Source organism: Cheilinus undulatus, linkage group 19 (assembly GCF_018320785.1).
Source record: "Cheilinus undulatus linkage group 19, ASM1832078v1, whole genome shotgun sequence".
Lineage (NCBI taxonomy): Eukaryota > Metazoa > Chordata > Actinopteri > Labriformes > Labridae > Cheilinus > Cheilinus undulatus.
In genome coordinates this window covers 32813845-32841436 of record NC_054883.1, presented here as the reverse complement: position 1 = coordinate 32841436, position 27592 = coordinate 32813845, and the positions used below count along the sequence as shown (strand labels likewise).

Here is a 27592-nt window from a genome sequence, read left to right as displayed (position 1 = left end):
GGACAAACGGCCCCATCTTGTGACCAGAGATGTCACAACTAACATCACATCCATTATGTGAGGATTTACTCATCTTAAAGGAGACACATTATGCAAAAATCACTTTTTTGGGCTTTTCTAACACAAATATGTGCCCCTGGCCTGTCCACAATCCCCTCCAATACCAGAAAAATCCATTCCCTCTCCTCCTCTCTTTCTCCACCTTTCAGAAAATGTGTGCTGAAACAAGCTGTTCTCAGATTTAGCTCCTGGTGACCTCCCCAGGTTTGGTTGGCCCTCCCCCACTTGGAGGAAAGTTCTGCCCTCCTCTCATCCTCTCAACACAATCAGCTGAGATGCTGGATAGCTCAATGGGTTATCCTGTTGACTACGGTCTGGGAGGTTGATGGTTCAAATCCCAGTCAACTTCTAACCTTTGGATAAAAGTGTCTGTAATACCAGGAGTACTGCATCCATTTCCTGAGAGGGGTGTGGTCAGGGGGCAGAGTGGGCAGAGTCACACAGCTAATTACCATTTAAAGCCACAGACACAGAAACAGCTTGTTCTGAGAAGGGCTGAAATAGAGGGGGTTTTAAACGTACAAAAATCCTATACTGGAGTGTTTTTTCAGCAACCAACTTCACAGGCATGTTTTGGGGACCTCTGAGACCAATTTAATATGTCTCCTTTAAATGAGTTGGATCTTAACTTTTAAAACAACATTAATACATGAGTGCAGGTAAGGAAGAATCTGTCAACAGACAGCTCCTGCTATCACAGAGCTATCACTGGTTTAAAGTTAGCAGGAACACAACAGCAGCTCCATATTTGACCACTTCTCTCAAGTTTCAGTCCAAGACCACAGAGCTCTTTTGTCACAATCCATCATCATTTGAGGCTGAAAAACTTGATGTAACTTATGCCTTTTTGATTGTTTGAAGCACAAATTGCACTGCAGAAGCATTTAATCATGTAGCTACCACTGATTCCAATCTACCACTATCCAGTCTGGAGGTGTGGTCAGTCCGGAGAGTAGGAGGGGAAGTTGGACTACTCTTATCAAGAGTAAGGAGAAAAATGTCTTCGATACGATGTTTTCATTACTGTAAATGTTTTAAAACGAATAACCTACAGCATATGTTAGATCCCGCCTGCACTATAGAGCAGCTGGATTCAGTGTTCTTTGAACTATAGAGGGAAAAATGTACAGTGATGCTGAGAAACTCAAAAAGAAACCCGTTTCCAATTTTAGAGTCTAGCAGAGGAGACAGGAGGCTCTATGAATGACTGCATGACTAATGGTGAACTTTTCCTGATGTTCAGCACTTTCTGTCACTTTAAGACTTCATGCTGATCTTGAACATCCCTCCTTCATTAATAAGCATGTCTTCTTGGTCTGCTAATGACGCCCCCCGCTGCTTCTCTCTTTTATCCCTCCTCTATTTCTGACTAAAGCGCTGCTCTCACACCTCTTCACTAAATCCACTTTTCCCTGTCCTCCTCTCTCTCCTGTTTCCTGCTCTGCTGATGTCACTGGTTGCCTGGTGCTTCTGATTTGCTTCTCTCCTGCCTGGGTGCTCTCTGATTGGCTGCATCTTCACGCCGACCCTGGTACTGATTGGTTAGGAGTATATCCGTAGACAGCTGGAGGAGGAGCAGAGGCAGCTGGAGATCCTGCAGCAGCAGCTCCTGCAGGAGCAAGCCTTACTGCTGGTAAAATCACGCACAAAATACACAAACACTTATCTATGGGACAGAGACAACAGTGAGTTACAAAAGTTTCCAAACACCAACACAAGGACTTTAAGGGCTTTAAGGACATTCCTGTTTGGTATTTTCACACAGAATTTGAGAAAGCAGTCGATACTCGATCAATACTGAGGTAAGACAGAATCCCACATCAGAAAAAAGTTAGCAAACAACCAATCAATAAAGACAGAAGGCAGCAGGTGTGTCAGTCGATAGCTGGCAGTCTGTGATCAGATTTTATTCAGCTTTATTGTTCTTGATGACGCCATCGTACTTTTCATTGACATTTAAACATGCAGCAGTGTGTATGCCATAAACAAGCAGTAACCACACACCTCTCACTCATACACATGCTAACTGCTGCAGACTTTCACACACAGCTCAGATAAATACCCGACCTTTGACCTGACAGAACGGTTAGAGAAACATACAGACGGGTCTAAAGTCAAATCCCAGAGGGTAATAGGGGGAACTAATCTCACTAAGCTGCATCTGGAAGGTCCAGTCACTGGTTAATCAGTATTCCTGGCTACCATTACACAATGAAGTCAAAAGAACACCACAAATAACTGAGAGAAAAGGTTACTGAAAAGTATAAGTCAGGGGATGAATACAAAAATATTTCCAAGGAGCTAACCATCCCCCAGAGTTCAGTTAAATCCATCACGAAGAAATGGAAGGAATCTGGCACATGTGTGAATCTGCCTAGATCACTGAGTGTAAGAAGGAGAGTAGTGAGAGAGGCCACCAAAACACCTATAACTACTCTGAAGGAGTTACAAGCTTCAGCCGCTGAGATGGGAGAGACTCTGCATGAAACAACTGTTGCCCTGGTTCTTTGCCAGTCAAAGCATACCTGACCTGACCTTAGACAAGATGCTATGTTTCACAGACACCAAACACTGCACATCACCATGAACACATCATCACCACTGTGAAGCAAAGTGGTGGCAGCATCATGCTGTGGGGATGCTTCTCAACAGCCAGCCCTGGAATGCTTGTAAAGGTAGAGGTTTAAACGAATGTGGCAAATTATAGGAAAATCCTGGAGGACAATCTTATTCAGTCTGCAAGACAGTGCTAATTTCGTCGACTAGAATGGTGACTGAAAATGTTCATCGACAGCCTTTTTTCCATGAGAACGACTGGACTAAGACGAGCCAAAAATAGATCTTTGATGACTAAAACTGACATAAAGTAAGTTTAAATTTCATCAAGCTGAGTAAAACAAGACTAAAATGTTGTTTCATTTTTGTTAGACATTCAAAATCTGTGATTTTTCTCCACTGTAGATAAATCTGTCAGAATGTATCTGTAGCTATTTTGCCTCTCTCAGCCATAGAAGCAGGGATCTCTGGTTTGGCAGAGTGCAGAGAACACACTACTGTGGTTTGGTACAAGATTCAGGCAAGAGAATAAATACTTGGACTAAAAGTTAAGACTAAAATGAGAAGACTTTTTCTGGATAAAAACTGGACTATAATGTTTAGTTTTCGTCAACTAAAACTACACTACACTACACTAGCAAAATTATATGTACCATGATGTAGTCTGAGTTATTGGATATCAAATAATCCTCAGTATGCAGAGAGGGGCACGCATGCTTATCACTGTAGCATGGAGGATTATCTCTTGGTGTCTGAATACCTCATCAGCATGGATGTTACAATGCAAGGTGTAAACAAAGTCATTCTATCTGAAACTCTCTGAAAACCTTCTGCTTCTCCTCACCAAGATGTCTTTCCATAAAATGCCACCTCTTCAGCAACTGTATTTTACATTTGACTTTGCAACTTCTGTTTATGTTGGACCTATTTCAGTTGGCCCATAAATTCTGCTAATTCTTAGTCCAAATAATTTAGGATTACACTCAGTTGAAATACTCAGGAGCAGAAATCAGAGCTAGGCTGGTCCACGAGAACAAGGTAGACTGGTGCACCATAGCTCCAGTTAAGAAGTAGTTTATAAGTTGAATGTTTTCTGTGTTTTCTGTGCAGGAGTACAAGAGGAAGCAGATCGAGGAGCAGCGCCAGGCCGAGCGGCTGCAGAGGCAGCTGCAGCAGGAGCGAGCCTACCTGGTGTCTCTGCAGCAGCAGCAGCAACAAGATCCACAACGACCGCCGCAGGACAAGAAGCAGCTGTACCACTACAAAGACCAGGCGCCAGGCACCAACGACAAACCGGCGTGGGCCAAAGAGGTAACACCAAACACAAAAACACAGTCAGGAACAAAAACAGCTCTTGTAGCATCTTAATTTGGCAGCACTGACATCCAGGTGAACCTTTGCACACTAGAACAAACTTACAGAGGAGCTGGTAGTTTACAGAGCACACATAAACATCTGTTCAGGGACAATGACAGAGCAGAGCTGGTTGTACTGTGTTTGTTTGTCATCAGCTTTTTTTTCCAGGCTCTGTTTGTTTGTTTGTTTGTTTGTGTGTCTGTTGTTTTTTCTGCCCTCAAGGTGTCATCTCAACCTGCAGAGAAATCTTTAACTCTGTCATGAAGCTTCAGATGTTTCTCTTTCAGGTGAAGCAGTCAGATGAAAACGGATGAGCTGGGAGATTTAACTCTCATGCTTTATGTGAATTCCTGTCAAATGCACTGCAAAAAGTCAACTCTAAGCAAGTGTATTCATGTCATTTTGTAGTCTAATTGTAATAATATGTATATTCTTAATTGGTTTGTACATCTTATTTCACCTTTTGCATTGTTGACAAACAGCAAGAAGGCTCTTGGTTCGAACCCCCAGTCAGACAGGGTTGGGATAGTGGGTCTACATAATGGATGGATTCTAACATGTATAAACTGTTTGCAGATATTTGACTGGTTGTTTTTTTTTCAAACTTGAATCAAGATTTTTATCTCCCCAGGCTGTGTTGAATCTTCCAGACACCCCTCTCATCGTTCCCGTCCTTTTTTTTTGTGTGTGTTCACATGTCTAAACACTCACCTTACTCTCCAGGTGATGCGTCGAGCTCAGAGCAACTCTCCTCGCATCCCTCCAAAGAAATATCACTCCTTCAGGGAGCGGCGAGATATCAACCTCGACAACCTCCTCTTACTCCCTGGTTACAAACCTCGCCGCCCCCGCCCCCCATCTTACCCCGCCCACGTCAGCCCCGTCAGAGACCACCACCATGTGCCTCGAATCCGAGTCACCTGTGTCCCTGAACCCGCCTCCCACTCCTCTCAGCCTGTGATGCGCCGCAGGAGTCCCCGCAGGAGCCCCAACTCCAGGGGTCGTAGCCCAGGGCGCCGGGTCAGTCGGAGGATGAACAGACTCTTTAACTCTCATTAACTCTTCTTCTGTTTGATCCAGGCAGCTCACTAACCCGTCTCCCCCTTTAATCACTCCTCTGAGCGCTAACCAGGCCGACTCACGCTCTAACTCGGGGCTGGCAGCAGAATCATGATGATGCCGTGGATGCTCTCATTTCTCACTTCTTCATCTCACTTTTTCTCACAGGGATCTTTTGATTAATTTCCTCTTTGATTGCTTCTGTCTGTGCTTCCAACCAGCTTCCCTCCAACACTAACTCCCACCTCTTGTATAATCGCTCTGAATCCCATTAGACTTTTCTTATTGAAAGTTGAACACGAGTACAAATCTGCAGCGGCTGTGTGAGGCGGTGAATGAGAAAGTCTAACATTAGCCTGAAGTCATCACAGCTGTAACTGTGTGCTTTTATTTAAGGTAGAATTTATATTGACTGAAATATCAGCCTGATCGCTGCACAAAAATTTTATTCATTCCTAAAGTGTTGCACAGATTTTATCTGAATACATGGAGAAGTAAAGACATTATACCAATGGTAAAAGCCATAGACCAGTAGTCCAACCTGGGGACTGGGACCCCCTGAAGTGGGTGCTGAAGATCTCAGAGTGGGACAGGCTTTGTCTGCTCTGAAGCTGTCAAAATTAGATTACAAAGAGTACAAATTAACTCAAATCATAAAACCCTTTTAAAATAGGTTCTTTGCAGATGATGTCAGCAGTGTTGAATTCCAGATGGGTGGCAACAAGTGACTTCTGCATACTGAAAAGGCCATTATCTAAGCTGTTTACGACTATGCCAAAATTTTTTATTATTTTTTTTTAATTAAATAGGAAGAAAATAGAAATTTGAAAAGCCTCCACATAAAGCCTGGATGAGTGGTGTCATACAACACTCGTGTCTGGGCTGTTTTTACAAAGTGGTCTGGGTTTGGTTCAGTACAGTTTCGCCATGCTTTATCACATTAAATTCTGATCTAATGCTGGTCTTACACTAGAGGACTTTGCTAAAACTTTTTAGAGACTTTAAAAAGACCATCTGACACCTTCTCAAATCTAAAGACAATCCAGCAAGTTTCTGAGTTTTGGTTTCAAACTAAGATTTTGCAATCTAAGATTTTGTCTGCTCTTTTAAAATGGCTTGAAAAGTTGTTAGGTGTAGCCAGCATTACCTCTATTTCCTCTGATGTCCGTCAAGCCTGTCTTCTTGTGACTGGAATTCTGTCTCTTTTTAGACAGATCATTTGGCTCAGCTCAGTAGAGCTGGTTGCTCTTTATTTGGTGCCAGTTTTGCTTTTTAAAATGAATTAAATAACAACAAAGGATGGAAGAAAGGAAACTGGCACTCAAACGGGAGCTAGCTACAGTGGCTCACATTAAAGAGCCGTTTCGTAAAACAGGCTCTTTTGTGAACGGTGCATCATAATTCATTGCTCCCCTTATAACGTTTTTTTCTGTTGATAGTACATGAGCGTTTACATTAAAACAAGTTTGTGACTAAGCGAGGATTTTTTATATGTTAAACGGGCTCAGCTAGCCTCTTAGCTCAGTACCAGGCTCCTCTAGACCCTGGTCTCCCTTCATCTGTCTAGATGAAATGACAATTTCAGCGTAGGCAGGTATCCTTTTTTAATGCCCTCTTGGTGTGTTACAGTTTTCGTTATAATTTAAAGAGGGTATCTGACAGTTTACGAAGGAAAAAGTGCCCCAAAGTTCAGGATTCTGCTCATGGTTTCTGCTCTTACTGTGGGAGTGTCTACAGCCATACTACCAAAATATATCAGAAATCCATCTGGCCAGTTAAGGACCCTGGTTTAGTAGTGGCTGACTGCTGTGTCCCCTTGTCCACGACATGACAAATAAGTAAGCATGAGTTGGGCCCAACTTTCAAAAGAGTCACGGAACTCAAAATCTGTCTGATGAGGCTGAAAACTGCCTGTCTTGAGGTGTATTTATCTAACATAAAACCAGCCGCTGGAGTGATTTCATGTAATGAGGGAGAAAAGCTGTTAAAAGAGACCTTCCTGGTTAACACTGTGAGTGATCCCAGAGTTCTTTGCAAGTAATTTGCAAAACCTAAAATGTTCAAAACTGTCATTGTTTTGGGGTTTGATTTTTTATACCATTAAAGTGGTTGAACCAGGAGCTAAAAATGTCCAATGCGGGTCGAGAGCTTCTGTTCTATTGCATGTTTCTATGGTGTTGGATCAAAAATCTAACTTACACTAACAATAACATAAAATAAGATGATTTTAAAATTACAGGCTTTCTTTGTGTTCATTTACTACCAGGATTTTCTCTGTTTCCAGTCTTTTTGTATTCATTTCTGAGATTTTTTTTACCTTCCTTCACTTAAATAACTTTGACTCCTCTGTGTGCCTTTAAGATGTTTAAAGTATGTTGTCTTATATCTTGTAACTTTCTAACCCAACATGTTATGTTAAATGTAAATCAGTAGTGTTGATGCTGCAGGTCAGAGCCTTGTATTTGAACTCTGCTGGTTTTCTTATCACCATAAATCAAAGCCAGAGTCACACACATGTAGAAACCTTTCCCAGCGTGCACACAAACACATTTAGGGCAGATCTGCCGGCCCGCCCTCTGGTGGCAGCTGGTGGACCGATGTAGGGCAGCTGCAGCTAAATCAGTCTGTCTCTCTGTGGACACCGTGCACGGACTCACACATAAAGAACATTAAGACATGAACAGAGAGGTCTACCCTCACCTCAGCCTCCCAGGATTTCCTTCAGAGGGGAAATATTTCCATCACACACACACACAGTGTTCCTCTCTAAAAACATAAGAGAACACCTCTCATATAAGACGGCCGCAGACAGGGAAAATTGTGTTTTTTAAAGGGACCTGAAAACTTTGGAATATTTTGAAAAATAGCTTTATGTTATTCCTAAATTATGGCTAGAACTACAGAAACCCTTAACAGACCTACAGACATGCAAAATTCACATCCAGATTGAGAATTTATCCAGCAGCAGCACAAACATCAGTTGGAAACAGCAGTGGGTTGCACCAGATCTGTTCAAGTCCAAAAGTGGCCAAGTTGTTACTTACAGTATTTGACAACGATAGCCGAGGTAAATACAAAAGAAAATAAAAAAGCCATCCAAACCTACCTGGTCTTATGTCGAAAAAATTGCCCCCTTAACCTGATAACTGGTTGTCCCACTCTTGGTGCTAACAGCAGCAAGAAAGCCTTTGCAACAACAGTCAATGACTCTTTCACATCGTTGTAGAGAAATTTGGGCCCACTCTTCTTGGCAGAATTGTTTAATTCAGTCACATTGAAAGGTTTTCCAGCATCAGCGGCCTGAATAAGGTCATGCCATAGCATCTCTTTTGGTTTAAGTCCATTTTTTGCCCAGTCTCTTTCTTATTGCTAAATCACACTTTAACTGAGACAAGTGAGGCCTGCATGCTGTTCTGGGTTCTTTTGGGATCATCGTAGATGCACTCTTGGAGTCATTTTGGTGGGCCAGCCACTTCTGGGAAGGTTCACAACTATTCCAAATTATCTCCATTTGTGGATAATGGCTCTAATGGTCCACTAAAGTCCCAAAGACTTAGAAATGTATTTTTAACTCTTGTTGTCTGGTTGATTGATGTCTATGACTTTATTTCTCATCTGTTCTTAAATTTCTTTAGATGGCACCATGTGTTGGAGATCTTTTAGCCTACTTCACTTTGTCAGGCAGGTTCTTTTTAAGGGATTTCTGTATTCAACAGGTCTGGGACTAATCAGGCCTGGGTGTGGATAGTGAAACCAAACACAGCTCTACAAAAAATGTGGTTAATCACAATTAATTCATGATGTAACAAGGGGGGCAATGACTTTTTCACATAGAGCCAGGTAGGTTTGGATGGCTTTTAACCATAATAAATGAAATTGTAATTTCAAAACTACACTGTTTATTTATTCAGGTTATCTTTGGCTAATGTTAAAATTTGTCTGATGATCTGAAACATTTAATAATATGCAAAAAAGAAAAAGAAATCAGCACAGCACTGTAGATCTATGAGCCATTGATAGGAAGCTGTGATGTAGGCTGGTATTATTCTTAAGCATTTTCAATCACTAATCACATCTTAACCAAAATTTTTTTTCTCTAACTTTAACACCCCAAAGATGAGGATATTAATGTGAATAAGTTATCCTGATATTTCTGTCTTAGGACCACAGTGGAAAATTTTGGACACTCCTGGTTAAGGCTTTAGTTATCACCGGATAAAAATGCTGTGACATTTTTTACAAACACATTTGTCACGCTTTGTTGATTGATGATAGTTAGCAGATGTTTTTTTAAGCCAGAAGGCTGTTCAGATACTGTTAGAGGCAGCACTGTAAATAACACTTTAGACTTTACACCATAAACCTAACAGAACTTAACCATAACTGGTGCAACGGGACACAGATGAAGTCATATTGTTATCTGATATACAAGCAGAGAGCCAGGTCATACTAACAGATTGAAACTCTGCACTCTTCACTGCATGCTGAGTGACCATGGTCTGATGTCTGTCAGGTGGAGGAGCATTATAAGATGAACAGACAGACTTCTCCTGCATTTCAGCATAAAGTCTCAAACCGGATCTCGGACCCGTCTCTGCCACCGCGGTCCGAGTCCTTCAGCAGTGGAGGCATCCAGCAGGCCAGGACCCCACCCATGCACCGCTCTATGGAGCCACAGGTGTGTGAAACACATCCTTATTTGTCCGTGTGTGTTTGCATGAAACATAATATCACTCAGGGTGTGATCACAAGCAAAGGTAGATTTGTTGTCCTTTAGTTTTAGGTGAAAAACCGCAGGTCAGAGGAGTAGGAAAACTCTGTTGGTTGAGTTTGGTTAGAGTGACAAGTAATTGGTGCCATAATTGTAGAAATGCACAATCCAGGTCAGGATTTCATAACTTCTGATTTTTGTGGACATACTGGGACCAGCAATTTCCACAGGGTCCGTGTGTGCTGCATTCCTTCTGTCTGTGCTGTGCATTTCAGAGCTAATCCTGCCTTCTCCAGTCAATGCACGTTTTCCCACAGCGGCACCATAATCAGTCTCAGGGGCATGCCAGAGGCACCAAGTCTGTGCAAATACTGTTTTTCGATGATGCTGCGTTCAGCACCCATCAAGCTGAACAGAATAGGTTGACCTGGAGGAAATTTCCTACTCATATAGAAAAGTTTCATTTGTGCTCAGGGAAAGTTTTGAGTGGGCACAGAAAGTTTTGGGGACACAGAAGATTCAAACGCACTAGGAAGAAGTTTTGTGCATATGCAGAGAACAAATATCGGATGTGCAAAGAAAAAGTTCTGTATGCATGCAGAGAAAGTTTGTACATGCACATAGAAAGATTTGTGGACACCAGGAGAAGGTTTTGAGCAGAGCAAAGAAAGTTTTGTATGTGCACAGAGAATGTTGTATGACATAGACAGCGTTACGTAGAGAAAGTTTTGAGGGAAAGATTCGTACGCATGTAGAGAAAGTTTCATACATGCACAGAAAGAGTTTCTTGCGTACACAGGGAAACGTTTTGGATGTACATTAAAAAAATTCAAACGTATGCCAAGAAGTTTCGAAGGCATACGGAGAAAGTTTCTTATACATACAGGGAGAAATTGGTGCCTGCGTGGAGAAAAAATTGTATATACACAGACAGTCTGTATGTCCACAGTTAAGTTTCAGCTGAGCTGAGAAAGTTTTGTATGGCACAGAGAGTTTTAAATGTATCCGGAGAAAGTTTCAAGAGGGTCTGGCTGCAGCCCTCTTGCAAACCTCTAAGCTGGGGCGTTCGGCTGGAGACCTCTACGGCGGGGCGAAACCTCTTCACTGGGGCGTGACATACATTGCCCAAGCCTACACTGGGGTGTGCAGCATGTTAACTGTTGTTAGCATGACCTAACTGTTGTTAGCATGACTACACCGCTGTGCTTATGACATATTAGCATAGCCCTGTACGCTGGGGGTCTACGCTGGGCCGTGCGTAGGGGTCTACGCTGGGCCGTGCAGATGCTGACCCTACGCTGGGGCGAAAGCCAGCGTACAGGTCTACGCTGGACCGTCATTTTAAACAAATCTGAGCCTGAAATTAATAACACATGCTCTCAAAAAATAAAAAAATGCTTTTGAGTTTTGCAGCAACAATGATTCTATAGGTTAAGCAGTACTAGGTGAAAGAGTACCTTACTTAAAAGGGGGCCCATCACCAGCTAGCGTAGCAGGGTCAGGTATATTTCAATCAATAAATGGTTTTCTCTCAGTGCTTGTATGTTGATTAGGACAGTTTCCTTCATTGTCCAGATTTAGCTTTAAAGGTTACTTTCTTAACTGTGCATGTAAATGTACTAAGAGATGGCGTAGATGTCTCTGTGGCTGCAGACAAATGAAATGTAATTACTCTTGATTGCGGAAGATGTTTGCCTGTTTGCTTCATTAGATCTAAAGACAACGCATCTGATTTTTCTCCAACTTGTACATCTGGATTTACTGGTGAAACAAAGGCATGTTAAGGAAAACTGCATATAAAATCAGTGGGATCTCCTTTGGCACCTTGAAGGAGGCAAACTGCTGGTTGAGAGCTTCTCCAGGAGTACAGTTTTTGTTTTTAGGGTTTGTCGAGTCAATATTGGCATTTTCTTACAAAACAAAAGAACAGAAAGTCCATTTTTGAACATGACTGTTGTGAACGCACCTTGAGGCATGTGTTTGTTCCCCTCCTCTCCCTCTCTGACCTCATCTCTCTCCTCTTCATCACTAACCCTGCATTGTTTCCTCCTCCTCTCCCTCCCGCACCTCCTCATCATCACCATGTTTGGACCTATATCCTGACCCTGCTCTTCCTCCTGCCCCCCGCCTGTTTCCTGCTCGCCTGTGCGTGTGTGTGTTTTCGGGTATATATGTGCGTGTGTGATCAGATGGCCCACCTGGTGCAGGTGAAGAGTCACGGTCTGTCAGGCTCCCAGTCTCTGTACGACCCTCACGGCGTCTCCTCGTCTTCGGCGTCGCCCTCCCCCTCCCGGCCACCCATGCCCCGGCAGAACTCTGACCCCACTTCCGACACCCCTCCTCCCCCGCCCCTGTCCCGCCTGGCGCCCCCCCTCGACAAGTTGGACCGCAGTTCGTGGCTGCGGCAGGACGACGACATGCCCCCCAAGGTCTCTGCATGCCACCACCCATATTTGTTTGTCCAAGTGTGTTTGAGTGTTTGAGTGACTTTAATCTTTTGGCTTGAAGCTTCTCTTTGCCTGAGTTCAGCATTTTTAACGTGTTTTCTTCTCTGTGAGGTTATACTGTGTGTATTTTACTAGGAAAATGTAGATAGACTCTGAAAAAGGCCAAACTAAGGTTAAGGTTAGGTTAATGCCTGTTTAATTTACCTCAGAAGTCGTCCAGCAGAGCTGGGGATGATGCCACACCTGAGTTGAATGTGTTCCATTTACAGGTTCATAACTTGGGATTGAGAAGTATCTCCAACTTTCTGAGTAGGAACTCTGAGTTCATGGGCGCATTGTTGATGACGAACGAACCATAAGTAAACTTTATTATTTCCAAGAGGTATTTTATGTACACCTAGCAGAGAATAAATTAAAAAGAAGCTTACACTGAATATAAAACATACACGTTAACCAACATGCAAGCGTAGGCTAGTACTATTTACAGGGTCAGATCAAATCAAGAGTAATGAGGCAAATATGTTGGTACCATGTACAGTTATGTGGCATGTAGGGTACCACAGATTCATAACAGAGCCCGATGTGCCACAAGCCTGTGCTGTAGGGTTGGTTGGGGGCAGAGTCAAGCTCAACACATGTGTGTCCCTAGGTAGTAGGCACCCCTACTACCAGTCCGGACTGTACCCTAGGCTGTGCTTACTCGTCACATCCACCCTTTACTCTTTCCTAAAACTGTGCATTTTTTTTTTTTTTTTTCACCAATTCTTTTTCCATAACCTTGGCAATATACAAGGACATACAGAGTACGACCTGGGTTGTACCAAGCCTCCTTCCTGCCTGACTGTGCCCTCAGGTGGACTTTCTCACCATTACATGCCTTAGTTCAGCCTCAATTTTTGGCCCAAACATGCATAAAAGTTCTGCACAGTAATGTACATGCAGCAACAATCTAACGTTGATAGACTAGAAGTTTAAGCAAAGAATTTCGGGTCAAATTTTCATCTCTCCTTCGGTAAAGGATGGTCCAGTGTTTCCTAGGCTGAAGGAGATAATAAAGAAAGTAATGAAGCTCCTTTTCTTATCACTTAGAGCAGGGGTTCTCAACCTTTTTACCCCACGACCCCCAAAATAAAGGTCCCAGAGACCGGAGACCCCCACTGTACCTGAAGGTAGTGGAACACAGCCATACACAATTAAAAATAGTCATGTGCAGACACAGCCATCCATAGGGGGGGTTAAATGGGAGAGCTTTCTGGTGCCCAGCCAAACTGGGGGCCCATGGAGGTCAGCAAAATCATGGTCCATTGTAAAGTTAAGCTGTGATATCCATATTTCATATTTAACCTGAATAAAAAACACTCTTATCAAAGACACAAATATCTTTTTTTTAATTATTTGTGTAGTAAAAATCCTTCTTAAAATGTAAATCCCCTTTGTTAAAATAGGAATTAAAATGGTTTAAAAATAGCTAAAATGGGTTAAAATGGGCAAAAAAAAAAATGGTAGAAGGTGGTGACGTTGGATTTTAAAAGTAGCAGAACTGGGTTAAAAATGGCAAAAATTAGCTAAAAATGGCAAAAAAGGCAAACATGGACATATAAAGTGTTAAAAGGGAGTTTAAATGTGGTTGCAAAGGCTTTAAATTGGCAAAAAGTGAGTGGAAATTTAACAAAATGGGATGAAAAAATGATATAAACTGGCAAAATAAAATGGTTAATTGAGAGGAAAAACGGGCAGATATTGGTTAAACTAGCAAAAATGGGCATATTAAAGTTTGGGCTTAAAAAGTGGTAAAAAGGGGTTAATAGTAGCAATAATGGGTCAACAGAGGCAACATTAGGCTTAAGTGGCAAGAAATGGTTTAGAAGTGGCAAAAACAGGCAGGGAAAAAGTGGTGAGAAGAGTTCAAACTGACAAAAATAGGTGTTAAATGGTAAAAATGTGTTAAAATTGGTGGGAAACAATGTTGAAAAAGGGTAAAAATAAAAAACGGACAAAATTGGTGTGAAGTGGCAACAGTGTCATTTGAAAACTATTCCTAGTTTTTCCAGGGCATCTTGAGACCCTCTCTCAATGCCTTTCGACCCCCAAGGGAGTCCCAACCCCAAGGTTGAGAACCACTGACTTAGAGAATTCAAACAGCCTTTATCATGGCCGGGACTAAAATACTTCTGGGTCATTTCACTCAGTTAGGAACCTTCCTAAGCAAAATAGACTATTCGAACGGACCCTCTGTCTGTGCAGAGATCTGCATGCACAAAGTGCACTGCAGATCAAATCCCTCCCTCTCTGGTCAGTCTTTTCAGTTCCACTGCACACGCTCCGGCACATACCGGAAGCTTCACTCTTTTCAGCTTCGCTCAAGATACGTGCGGGGTGTATTTTTGGCAGAGGCTGCTGCAAAATGGGTCAATCCACGTAAGAAGATTGACCCAAAACAGGAAGAAGAACATGCAAACCATCAGGTCAACTTGAAGATGCAACACAGTGCATGGACAGTAAATCATCACTACATCAATGTTGTCACATGTCACAGTAGAGAAGGCAAAGTGATCTGCACCTTATGATAATTCTGTCACAATAACCAGGGAACACGGACATCAGCGAGTCATTTTGTACATGCGCTCATAGGTGCATGCTGGGTAAAACTGATTCACAGTTTTGATATGGACTTAGAAATTACTTTGAAATGCTAAATAATTTAATATAGAACAATGAAAATAGAATTGATAACGATGAAGTATTGGACTTGATAATCAGAATATTTTAAGTTGTTTTACAGCCTTCAGAGAAAATGATTAACAAACAGCATTTATAGCCAACATTTGGTTTTATTTTCATGCTGAAATGCAAGACTTTAATTTTATTTTGAAGTATCATTATATCCCTTAAAACTACAACACAAAACTGTGGAAATATTTTCAACTAAATCAACACTTAACCACTAAGCTCACATTTTTAATTAATCTTCCTGAAAATCACTGAGAAGAAAACACAAGTGAAAACAGAATCTTCTTTAAACTACTAACTTATTTTTTCCAGAGAAAAGTTTGTGAATGTGGAGTAAATTTAGAACAGAGATTTCAGTGTTGATGTTGTGTATTTTAACATTTTCATCAGATTTTGTTGCAGAGTGTGATCTATAGAAAGCTGATGGAGATTCTTACAGTGTGTTTGATGTTGTGTGTTTTCAGGTTCCTCAGAGGACGACCTCCATCTCTCCTGCTCAGGTCAGGAAGCACTCGCCTGGAAACGGACCTGGTCTTGGACCACGGGCTGGAGCTCACCTTATACGGGCCAGGTAATCTCACAAATCTATTAGAGGTAATGTCAACTAAAACTATGACTTAAAAGTAAGTGGACAACCTTTATTTCCCATGTGGAAGACGAGTCAAAAAAAAGCTAAAATTAATCTTTGATGATTAAAACTAAGATGACAAAAAGGTTTGGACTAAGCTTTGACCCAAGCAAGTTTACAACCGTGGCTTTATTCTTCTAATTGCTGATAATCAGACCGGCTGCAGTTGACACAATGTTTACTGTACTGTTCAGCTTTTAAGGTGGAAAACTGAGCTGAAATAACCAGTTTTAGACCCAAACAGCTGATCAGATACACTGATGCAGAAGAGCATGTAGATGAAGATTGCATTGCAAAATGGTGACAAATGCAGAGATTTTCTCTGGGAAAAATGAAATATTTTTTACCTTAAACTCATGAAATTATGCAGAGAAAGTGGTGTACCTGTCTGCTACACTGTATAGCCTAGCCAGTCTTCTTAAAGGACCAATATTCACTGAAATCTTTGAAGGCTAATGCCACTACTATTGCCAAGTACTTCATACAAACCAACATAAAAAATACCAAAATATCCCCTTAATGGCCATAATTTCTTTAATTCTTGAATCACAGTCAGATGTTTTTATTGAAATGGAGCAGTTTGGATTTGAGATGGAACAGAAGATGTGACTAAAAACAGAGATGTGGCATATCCTTCATTTATCCTTCATTTTTTTTCCAAGCACATGTCTGTGACCCACTGAAAATGGTTTCATGGCCCACTTTTGGGTCCTGACCCTCCAGTTGTTAACCATAGTCCTGAAACATCTCCTCAGCTAGATTTGAATCTCTTTTCTTCTTCTCTAATCTCTCTCGTTCTCACGTGTACTGAACTTTAGAGCAGAAATCATGCAGTCTAACCTGTTATATTCTTAAACTAAGACACACACACTGATGGAGAACATCTTGTACAATCACAGCGACACACACCACACACAAACTGTAAAGAAACACACTCTCTCTGCTGCGGTGTGGAGCTGTAGAATCACAGGTGTGATGTGTGTTTTTTTTAGTTCAGAGCACATTTCAACAGTTTCCTGCATGAATGAGACAGCGCTGTCTGTGTTTGTGTTGCCGTAGCAACCCCGACCTGCGGAGGCCTGACGTTTCCATGGAGACGCCCCTGAAGAGGACGAGCAGCGGCAGCTCTTCCAGCTCCAGCACCCCAAGCTCCCAGGGAGGCTCCAACGAACGAGGTGCGCATGAAACTATGGCTATCACAGAGGCAATTAGACAATCAGTGAGACTTTGCTCTTCAGACATCACCATAGAGTAATGATCCTTTTTGGACTCTCAGAGTGACAGCACGTACATCCATACTATTTAGTAACAATACTTCTTGAGTGACATCAGAACTCACTGTCCCTCCTCTTATTCCAACAACAGCCCATAAATCATCTCTGGAGTTTGGTCTCTCTACATGTTGTCAGCACTGAAGCTGCTGCTGATGAGAATAAATGTACTATGTAGAAATTAACTCTTGTGCGTCAAAACGTCTGTAACCCTGATGCATCTTCCTCCAACACCCTCAGTCTACTCTTAAATATTTCAAGAGACCAGACGTTAATTTTCCAGCTGTAGTTCTAGTCTGCAGAGGCAGCACACCTAAAACTGCTTTTAGCCATTTACAGAAGTTTAGAAGTTAAGTTTAGTTTTAGTTTTATTGAGTCACACGGCAAAGACTTTCTCGTATATCTCCTCTTCAGTCTCAAAGTGTAACACTACTATAGCAATAAAATGAGACTTAAAATGCAAATGTTGAAGGAGGTATTCAATCAAATATCTTGAAAATTATCCAAAATTTAAAATATATATATATCCTTACAGCAGACTGAGCCTTCTTTGTATATTTTCCATGTTTTATTTGAAATACTTAGTGTTCAATAAATGTCCTCATTAGAGTTCTTTGCACACCAGACAAATTTAATGTTTGATTAATTCACACATAATTATAATTTTTTAAGTCTTTGGCGATTAAATGCACCAGCTAATATTTTTAGACCATGGTCAATTTTTCCAGAGTTCTGTTCTTGACAAGCATGCATTTGACCAAATAAATCGCTCCTTTAACATCCCATATTCTAAAGTTTCCGAAAACTAAAGTGTCCTAGATTTATAAGAATGTCCTCCTTGTCCCGAACAAAGTGTGAATATTTCCCAAAAATATTAACTTTCTGAATCAGCTTTTCAAAATAAAAGATAATAAGAATTACAAGAAAACATAAAATAAGAATTAAAAAGTGTCGTTATCCTCTCTGTGTGACTCTGTTTTCAGGAAATTCAGCCATGAAGACTGAAGGCTCGACAGTTTCTTCCCACGAGACCAAAGATGACGGCAGAGAGATGACACGACCCAGCAGGCCTGCAGTGAGTACAGAGATACTGACATAAACACGCTCTAATGCACACATTCAGTTACACAACAACGATACACAGTGAAGCAGTGATGGAGAGTAAAACTGGAGATGTAAGAGCTGTTTCACTTTGTCTGCATGTGGCTGCATCATGATGATAGTTGTAACTATACTGTATGCAATGCGTATTATTAGAGTACACCACTAGAGGGCAGACCTGAGAGCTCAGGCCATAGACAACTACCTAATGTGTTGGATGTAAACTACAAACATGGAAATACTACAAAGGTAATTCTGACAAAGAACTAACATAATCAGTCATGACATCATATCAGACTGATGATGGTTTAAGTATAGCTTTACATTGTTGATTCACATCATTAACACAGAATACAATCAGCCGTTAATGTTAGAAAACAAACATTAGCTCTATTTTGTTTTACTGAAACCATAAAGTATGCAGTAATTAATATCTGGATTTCTTTTATCAACTACTAAGGTCCCAACTTCTCTTTCACTGGTTGGCACATACAAACATGAAACTAAAATCCACACAAATTACAATAATAACGCTCCAAGGCTTTGTGCGTTATGAAATTTTTTAACCCCTCAGTCTCGAAGGATCTATTACTGATAACACTTTTGCATCTTTTTCTTATGTTTTTATTTCCACACTTTGCTGCTAGTTCTATAAAGTAACACATGAGCGTTCTGCAGAAGTAGATCATGTTGGAGAAACTAAACTCACTCTGACAGACGGTCTCTTCACTCTGAACTAACCATGCTGCTGTTCATTCTTCCTTTCATCCTTTCCTCCATCTCTCCTCTCATCCTTCTTCAGAGCTATAAGAAAGCTGTAGACGAGGTTAGTGACATTTCTCCTCATTCATCCCCCGCCTCTCCCTCCTCTCACTGAAATCTGTCTCTTAAAGCAACAGTATGAAACTTTCCCACCTTAAAACAGTTGTTTCAAGGTCTGTCTAACAGAACAGTAACTTCAAACACAGAGAGCTCAGTCCATCCCATTTTTGTCTAGTCACCTTATTCAGCTCTATGTAACTTAGTAGTATGTCAAACTGCAGACTATTTTACCTTTTTAGAGTTTATTTATCATTCCGTCTGGCATGAGTCCATGATATTAATGCCTCTGTTATAGGTGCCCATTAGGGAGTTAAAAGGTTAATGTTTGCTTAAAGGATTTGTGGTTTTATGTGACCCACTGACCTCGATTTTAACACGATGATTATAGTAAGAAAAATAATGGTTTCATGATTATATACTTATTTTGAACAAACTTTATTACAAGACATCTACCGTGCATTTAAAAATATTCAGACCCTCTTCACATTTTTCTTGTGTTGCAACCTGATGCTGCAGTCATTCATTTATTTTATTTTCATTAATCTAAACTCAGTGCCCCATCATGAGAAAATGGAAAAAGAATTTTAGAAATTCTGCAAATTTAAGTTGAAAAAAAAAGAAAAAAGAAACATTACATTGACATAAAAACAAAATTTCAGATTACAAAGTGAACAAGAACGCAAAAAAGCTACTCAGTTACTGTAATTAGAGGAAATCCATTTACTTACTTTCCACCCCTGTCATTTAGTTCCTTGAAGAGAAGTTCCTGGAACACAAAAGTTCCTGGTACTTTAGGTCTAAAAGCATCTTTTGTTAACAGCTGAAACTGTGGTAACAGTTTGTTTTACCACATTGCAGTTGCACTCAGAGACCTGCAGTGGGCACCAAAACGCACCAAACCAAATATAAGGGTGCTTTAAGTTAAAGAACACTGGAGTTTTGGGCTCTATTATATTATTTTTTGGGGGTTTGATCATGGTCTAAAATAGTTAAAGAATAGTATCTGTGGGATGCTGATGGTCTAGCAGTTAATGTGCACCCAATACAAGATGTAGTCCTCCTACTGAACAGCTGGGGTACTCATCCAACCTGTGGCTCCTTTTCTAGGTGTAGTTCACAAATTTGTCTCACCAGGTTTCCTACTCAAACCTCTGCTCTTGCTTAATAAAAGGGCAAAAAAATAAAATAAATGATTTAAAATATAGTAACTGCTAAAAAGGATAAAAAGATAGGAAGACAAAGGGGCATGTCAAAGTGTTTCCAGTGTTGTCCTGGCTGTTAGCCTTTAAGTACAACATGTAAAAACCACTGAGCTCTGCTGTCTTATATGTGTGTTTCCTCTCTCTCTCTGGTTAGAAAAAACACTCTGTTGTTTCGCTCTCATATCAGCAGTTAAAGCTGTAAATGACAGGTTATCAGCTCATGTAGGATTTATGTCTTCCTTTCATCTCATTATTATCACTTCAGACATCTCTGCTCTCTTGTTTCATTTTCATTCTCTCTCTCTGTATCTCTCTTTCTCTCTCTCTCTCTCTCTCCTCTTTCTTTCTCTCTTGTTTTTATCAGGAGGATCTGGTAAGATAACCCCCTCCTCATTCCTCCCACCAACACCACCACTTCCACCTCACCACTTCCTGTTATTTAACCTCTGATATGCACCAGCTCTTTTACTGCTAACAGCGAGATTTCACAAAGGCTGGATTTGTCCTTTAACCCTTTGGCTGTCCTGCACTGAGGCATGATGGTCCTTCTGACCCTCCTTCTCCTCGTCCTGCACGGTCCTGATGCTCGCTGCCCACCCCACTCTGATACACTCTAAAATATGGCTGCAAGGAAAGCTTAACTACAACATGCATCGTGCTCCAAATAGCAATGATCCTTTTTTTATTTTCTCTCCTACTTATACTTAAATGATTTCACTGCAAACATGACAATCAAAAACGTCTGCAAACATTAAAACCAGAAAGGGGTTGCACTTCTAAACCTGGTCAGTTTGATTATGAAATGTCCTATATGAAGTTATTTAACCTGTGCACTCTGCCTGTTGCATGGGAAACCTGTTGCTAATTACAAATAATTCAGGGAATATAGTTTTTTCTCCAGAGTGCTGCAGTGATGAAGTATTTTTGTTGGTCATCCTCACATCATTCAGGTTTAGTCAACAAAAGTCTAAGGGTTTTTTTCTGTGGGTTTTTAGGGGGATTATTGCTTAAAATAATCTCATTCATTCATTCAAAAATCCCATAGATATTAAAGATGAATGAACAGGAAGAGCCACATATGTATTATATCTGGGTTTAGGACTCATTACTGCAGCAGTCTATACCTTAAAAAGATTCTTATCTGAACATGGCATGTGTTTTATATGAAGTAAAATGACTGAGAGTATATCTGGTTAGACATTAGATACCAACATTCTGTAATATTTGAGTCTCAGCACAGTCTTCCATTCACTCAGTGAAAATCGTTCACACCAGGCCTTAACATTAATCTTTATTCATGAAAAATGATGCTTTAGATCCAGTTTGTGACTCTTTGGTCTGTTGTCCTCTCCTCCAGGATCTGACGGCTCTGGCTAAAGAGCTGAGGGAGCTACGGCAGGGCGAGGAAACCAGCCGTCCGCCTGTTAAAGTGACCGACTACTCGTCGTCCAGTGAGGAATCTCACAGCAGCGAGGATGAGGAGGGAGAAGGCGGGGCTAACGATGGAACAGTGGCTGTCAGTGATATACCACGCATTATGTGAGTATTCGAGTTTTCTTTTTCCAATTGAATTCAACAAATTTTCACCACAGAGCGAAGGAGGAGTTAGTCCCAGTTTCACTGTTGAGTTAACAGTTATTTATATTTCCATTGATATTTCATTAAAATGTTTAAGCATGTAAAAATGTGTAAACTGGTCATAGCAAATCATGTGTATTTATTTTCTAAGAATAAACTTTTTATTCTATTTTGGGTTATTTTCCTGCAACTAGACTGAACAAAGGCTCCAGTGCCCTAAAGGTTACAATTGCACGACACATGCACAAAAAGACGACGTCTCAGGTTCTAATCCGTCCCAGCATGTTGTTGACTACTCTATCCAAATTTGAACCCAGGCTGCCCACTATGAGTACACCTATGTGGACATAAGTTAATATTAAGATTAAGTTAATATAAAGAATATTGAGTTAATTTCTGATTCTTTTTGTTTTTTTCAACTTTCAGGCCAGCAGCGAGTCAGGGCACCAACGAGACCTTTGGCGGGACAGGAAGTCAAAATGACTCCCATGATGAGTCGTACGGAAACAGCTCCCAGGACAGCACCCTTATGATGCGTGAGGTGAGTCACTGTGATGTCAAGCTGCCGTCCCCCTGACTGTTCAGAGAGAAACTCTGTGCTCAGGTGCTCATCCACCTGCTCTGCATGCCTCCCTGCTCCCTCTTCTCTTCTGAATGTGTGGTTTGGCTTGATTGTCCATCTTGTGTGTTTTAAGTTTAGTTTAATCTCATTAAGATCTGATCCGAACAGATTAAAATCATAGAAATAACTCTGGTTATCATTTAAAGTTAAACAAAACAGCCCCATAATTAACCCTCTGGTATCACTGTTTTAACATTAAAGCCACTAACAACAAAAAGTCCAATTCTAAAAAAATTTCAGAAATCATATATGAATATTCATGATGATAATGTGATATTTATAAAACCAAAATGACCAAATACTCAAAAATTTTCAAGATTTTAACCTTTTAGATGCCAGATTTATTGCATTAATTCTCTCTTTTCTGTTATTTAAGAAAATAAAAAGAAAACTTTGTTTTCTTATATCCTAAATGATGGTTGGAGGGAGGATGTTTTTAAAATCACAGTCTTGCACATGTAAAAGATTAGCCAAAGAAAGTTATTTTGATGCATGATTATTTTTCCATGGGGTAAGTTTACACATTTCCTCACTTTAAGTACATTCAGGAATAAAATGTCCACTTCCAAAAACTGCCATAAGATCTTTTGGGTTAAACCTTTTAGATCAACCCCCTTTTCGATCAAAACCCATAAATGCTGGTTATTTCAGGAAAATTCCCCTCTTCGCTTATTTCGTAGAAAAACAAAAATTCCGTAAATTTCTTTAAAGAGACAGCTAAATCGATATTTTAAGGGTTTAAATCCTGATTTTTTTCAAACAGTTGGTAATTTTGTTCAGGGATGAAGTAATTTAAAAGGTATAAACCAAAAAGTTGGTCCAAATATTATATATCTATCTTAGTATCTTATCATTTATAGTTTTGAATGATTTTGGAACTGGACGTTATTGTCCTTAACTTCCTAAGACACTGCTCAATGTATGAGGACATTATGTCCTTTGAATTTTGAGGTATTTTCATGAAAATTTTGGCAATTACTATGTAATTGTCTGTCAAATTTGTGTGTGTGGGGTGAAATTTCAAGAATTTTCATGGAAATTTTAGGGAATTTGATGTTGCGGGGGGGCTTTCCCTCCACCACACAAGGGGAAAAAGAAGAAAATGTCCATGATGATATAAGAAGAATGTCTTTACAGCATTTGCTAATCCAGCTAATGGCTCCAAAAGGTGCTAAACTTCTACACCTTGTATTATAGATCGATTTAAAAAATGACATTGGAATTTCAAAGTTTATTGGACATAAAACCCTCACAGAAATGACTATTTATGAAAATGGTGTCCATAATGATACCAGAGGTTAAGCATAACAGGATGGGTCTAATCAGGCTTGAAGGAAATGAGCATTGGCTCAGGTCGGGTCAGGCTGGCATATTTGACCCAGTCTAAGCTTTGTTTCAGAGGAACTTTACTGGTTATCCAGTGCCCCATCTTGATTTGACTCTAGATTTACCTCGGATTTAACTTTAGTGGTGTACCATAAAGGATTACATTGTGTGTTATAAGTAGACATTCCTCCAAGTCTATAGTATGAACATACAGTGTACAGACAGCTTAAATTATCTTATAGAAGGAATGGACAAAACCCAATCGCTCAGTGGTCAAGATATCTCTGTTAGTGTGCAGGTTGTTGAGTATTTGTGTGAGAGATGTTTGAAGTCCCCATGCTCGCTGCCGCCCAAGTGTCTGGTTTCAGTTCCCACTCGCCCCCTTCCTGAAAATTAACAAACGCACCCTCCCATCACGTAGACCTGTCAATCACAGCCTCGCTGCACAGTAGCCCCGCCCCTCTCTCTCTTTTCACAGAAGCATAGAGAACGGAGGCGGAGCTCTGCCGCCAGCAACGGTTTCCCCGGCAACGCTAATCTGTTCCCTGGCAACGCCAATCTCCCCGATTTGGTGCAGCAAAGCACCTCCCCTCTGGTCTCCCCAGGCGACACTTCTGGGGCCCAAGTAGGTGGAGCTAGACCCGAAAGTTGGCCCCTGAATCTCCCAACACCTGAACCTGATCCTGATCCTGATCCTGACAGCCCAGAACCCTGTTCACCCTTATCCACCTGCCTACCCAGAAACCTGGCACCAACCAACCAATCAAATCCTTTATCGGGGCAGGAAATTAGAACACAGCCACCAAACAATGTTGCTTCTTCCTTCAGTCAGCTTGTCTTCTGACTGGCTGTTGCTTCGTTCAGTGCTTGTGCCTGCTGGGCTGTCCTCAGTGCTCACCACAAAACAGAATTTCTGGTCGTACTAAACATGTTTAATCTTTAAGATCTTGGGTCAGAGCCCCTCGGATCAAGTTGGAGAGGAAAAAGTCACTAGTAACACACTGCACACCACAGGATAATCTGAAAAGAAAAAGATGATATTATAACTATAACAATGATAACCTAAAAACTGTTCAATAATCAGGCCTTTACTGACTTTGGAGGGATTCGGCCTAACAATCAGTACAATTATATTGTAGTGTGTAGCCTGTTTTACAAATACTTTTATCAGAATTCTTTGAGAACAATTCTTGAAATTTCATCATGGAAACTTTAATTAGCAATTTACAAATCATTTGACAGTAAGAAAAGTACCTTAATCCTGCAGAGTCTTGCATCACTTATCTTGGATATATTGGAAATTAAAAAAAAAAATGTTGGCAAATTTAATCAGAAAGATTATTTTTTTTTAAAACTTTGTCGGAAAGTTTTTTTATGACGATTATCAGCGATTAAGCTCAGTGTTAGTTCATGCAGGACACAGTAGTTATACATTCAGCCTTGATCAGCTGACGGCAGCTGATCGCCTCCCACAGCCAATCACAGCTCTTTCTCTCAACATAGCGCTGTATTTGAATATGGCGTACTTCTGCCTAATCCCTGCTTGCATTAATGCTGATGCACCACACTGCTGCTGCTGGCAAAGGTTAACCTCCTCCATCCCAGCCTCCTCCTTTATAGCATAAAGCTTGATGCACCCTCATATTCAGATTCATGCTACTATGGATTAATTGCTTTTGGACTAATTTTATTGTATTCACAGATATTAACAATCCTTCTGTTTCTATTTGCACTAGTGCTGCCTAAAAAAGTGCATCAGGAATGTAGATTAGATTTGAAATGACTGAAATGCTAATACAAGCTAGTGTCTGAATGTTATTACCAAAAGTATAGCAGCAGCCCTTTCTAAGTATCCTAAGTCATTTTTTCAAAGTTCTCTTGGTAATCTTAGCCAGTGTCAAAGACACCAAACTCTAAATCAGGGGTTCTCAACCTTTTCAGCCCGCGACCCCCAAAATAAAGTTGCCAGAGACCGGGGACCCCCACTGTAATTGAAGGTGGTTAAAACACAGCCATGCACAATTAAGAATAGTCATAAGCAGACAAGGCTTTCCATGGGGGGGTGTAAATAGGAGAGCTTTCTGGTGCCCAGCCAAACTGGGGGCCCATGGAGGTCAGCAAAATCATGGTCCATTGTAAAGTTAAGCTGTGATATCTATATTTCATATTTAACCTGAATAAAAACCTCTCTTTTTAAAGATACAACTATCTTTTTTTGTTGTTTGTGTAGTAAAAATCCTTCTTAAAAATGTAAATCCCTTTTGTCAAAAAAGAATTGAAATGGTTTAAAATGGCTAAAATGGGTTAATAATGGCAAAAAAATGGTGGAAAAGGTGGTGGCATTGGATTTTAAAGTAGTGGAACTGGGTTAAAAGTAGCAAAAATTAGATGAAATGGCAAAGATGGGCATTTAAAGTGGTAAAAGGGAGTTCAAATGTGGCTGCGATGGCTTTAAATTTGCAAAAGTGAGTGGAAATTTAGTGAGATGGGATGAAAAATTGATATAAACTGTCAAAAAGTGGTTAACTGAGAAAGGCAGATATTTGTTAAACTAGCAAAAATGGGCATATCAAATGGTGAAATGTGGTTAAAATGAGAAAAATGTTTGGATGTAAAAAGTAGTAAAAAGGGGCTAATAGTAGCAATAATGGGTCAACAGAGGCAACATTAAGCTTAACTGGCAAGAATTGTTTTAGAAGTGGCAAAAACAGGAAGGAAAAAAGTGGTGAAAAGAGTTCAAAATCGACAAATATAGATGTTAAATAGTAAAAATTTGTTAAAAATGGTGGGAAAAAAATGATGAAAAGGGTTAAAAAAATGGACAAAATTGGTGTGAAGTGGCAACAGTGTAATTTTATAAAACCAAGAAAGAAGTAGACTAACTTCTCATAGATTTCTGTAAAAGACATCTCTGTATTTATGTCTTTGAATAAAAAGAGAGTGACCTCCTGTGTGCAGTGTCTACCTGAAAACTATTTAATTTGAATACAGGAACTTCAGGGCTGTGAATAATAATAAAAAATTGATTCATTTGCACTAATTTCCCATCTTATTTTAACTTTAGGCATCATAGAGTCAAGAGATAGGTAAAAACTGAGGTTGAAAGCGTGAAAACCAAAAACAACAATATGTGGCCCCTTTAATTTCCTGCCCTGCTGTACTCTTGGCTCCTGTGTTTTCCCCTCAGAAGAAACAAACCGAACTTATTCCTCCCCTGCTCCACCCATTTGATTCTCTTTTTCCTCCTCTCTGTTTCTTAGTTCTCTGGCCTCTGATCCACAAAGTTACCTGGAGATTTTACAAGTGGCTGAGGAAATAAAGGAAACATAAAAGGTTAAAAATTTCAGGTCAGATTTATCATCCAAAGTTGACAATTGGATGAAAAATGACAAGTCAATTTTGTGACTTCGTCCTTACATCACATGTAAACATGAGACTGTTTAACTGAAGCAGCCCCTCCTCAGAGAGAGAGAGTGACTGTGGCATGGCTGCAGGTATTCTAGTGCAGACTCTGATAGGTGACATTTAACTAAAAAACACCTGAGAGGAAGACTGATTCCAGAAAGGCCTTCATTATTACGCTGAGTTTCCTTTATTTTAACGCCTATGTCGACTCCTGTGACAAACAAACCATCAGATAGGCACAATTCCAACTGTGTCCTCTGTTTTTGATGTCTGCAGTATGGGATGGGAGGCAGTGGTGGCTCCAAGGCGTCCTTCACACCATTTGTTGATCCGAGAGTGTACGGGACGTCCCCAACTGATGAGGATGAAAACTCTGCCTCAGGTATGTTTCAGTCACATGATCAATCTGAGAAATTTAATCAATCACAGTCACAGTTTTATAAAGATTAGCAAGAATAAGAATACACCAGTGTTTAAGTCTACGTGAAGACAAAGAAGACCAGCCCACACAGAAAACTAATGATTGAGGGATTTAGAGTTAGTGATGAACCTCAAAGCTCCATGATACATGATGTCTGGAACATGAAGCTCTGAGACAAAGCATGCATGTATAAAACATCTCCATAGTCCAACACTGACTTAAAAGTGGCAGCAACCAGTCTTTTCTTAGAGTCAAAAGAAAGGCAGGATTTGATCCTGAAATAAAAACCCAGCTTCA

At 40.5% G+C, this 27592-nt stretch overlaps 1 protein-coding gene across 6 annotated transcripts in view; it reads left to right on the top strand.

Annotated features, from left to right (window-relative positions):
- Window positions 1–27592, top strand: part of tnikb (TRAF2 and NCK interacting kinase b) — a 98830-nt gene that overhangs the window by 46322 nt on the left and 24916 nt on the right. For 2 of the 6 annotated variants that reach the window (XM_041813848.1, XM_041813845.1), the window contains exons 14-24: window positions 1607–1693; window positions 3727–3927; window positions 4696–4992; window positions 9545–9709; window positions 11932–12171; window positions 15384–15490; window positions 16607–16722; window positions 17802–17893; window positions 21301–21482; window positions 21948–22062; window positions 27151–27256. In XM_041813848.1, the coding sequence (XP_041669782.1) occupies window positions 1607–1693; window positions 3727–3927; window positions 4696–4992; window positions 9545–9709; window positions 11932–12171; window positions 15384–15490; window positions 16607–16722; window positions 17802–17893; window positions 21301–21482; window positions 21948–22062; window positions 27151–27256 (1708 nt within the window). The remainder of the gene's footprint in view (window positions 1–1606; window positions 1694–3726; window positions 3928–4695; window positions 4993–9544; window positions 9710–11931; window positions 12172–15383; window positions 15491–16606; window positions 16723–17801; window positions 17894–21300; window positions 21483–21947; window positions 22063–27150; window positions 27257–27592) is intronic. The other 4 variants (XM_041813846.1, XM_041813849.1, XM_041813847.1 and 1 more) reach the window with 4 other exon arrangements.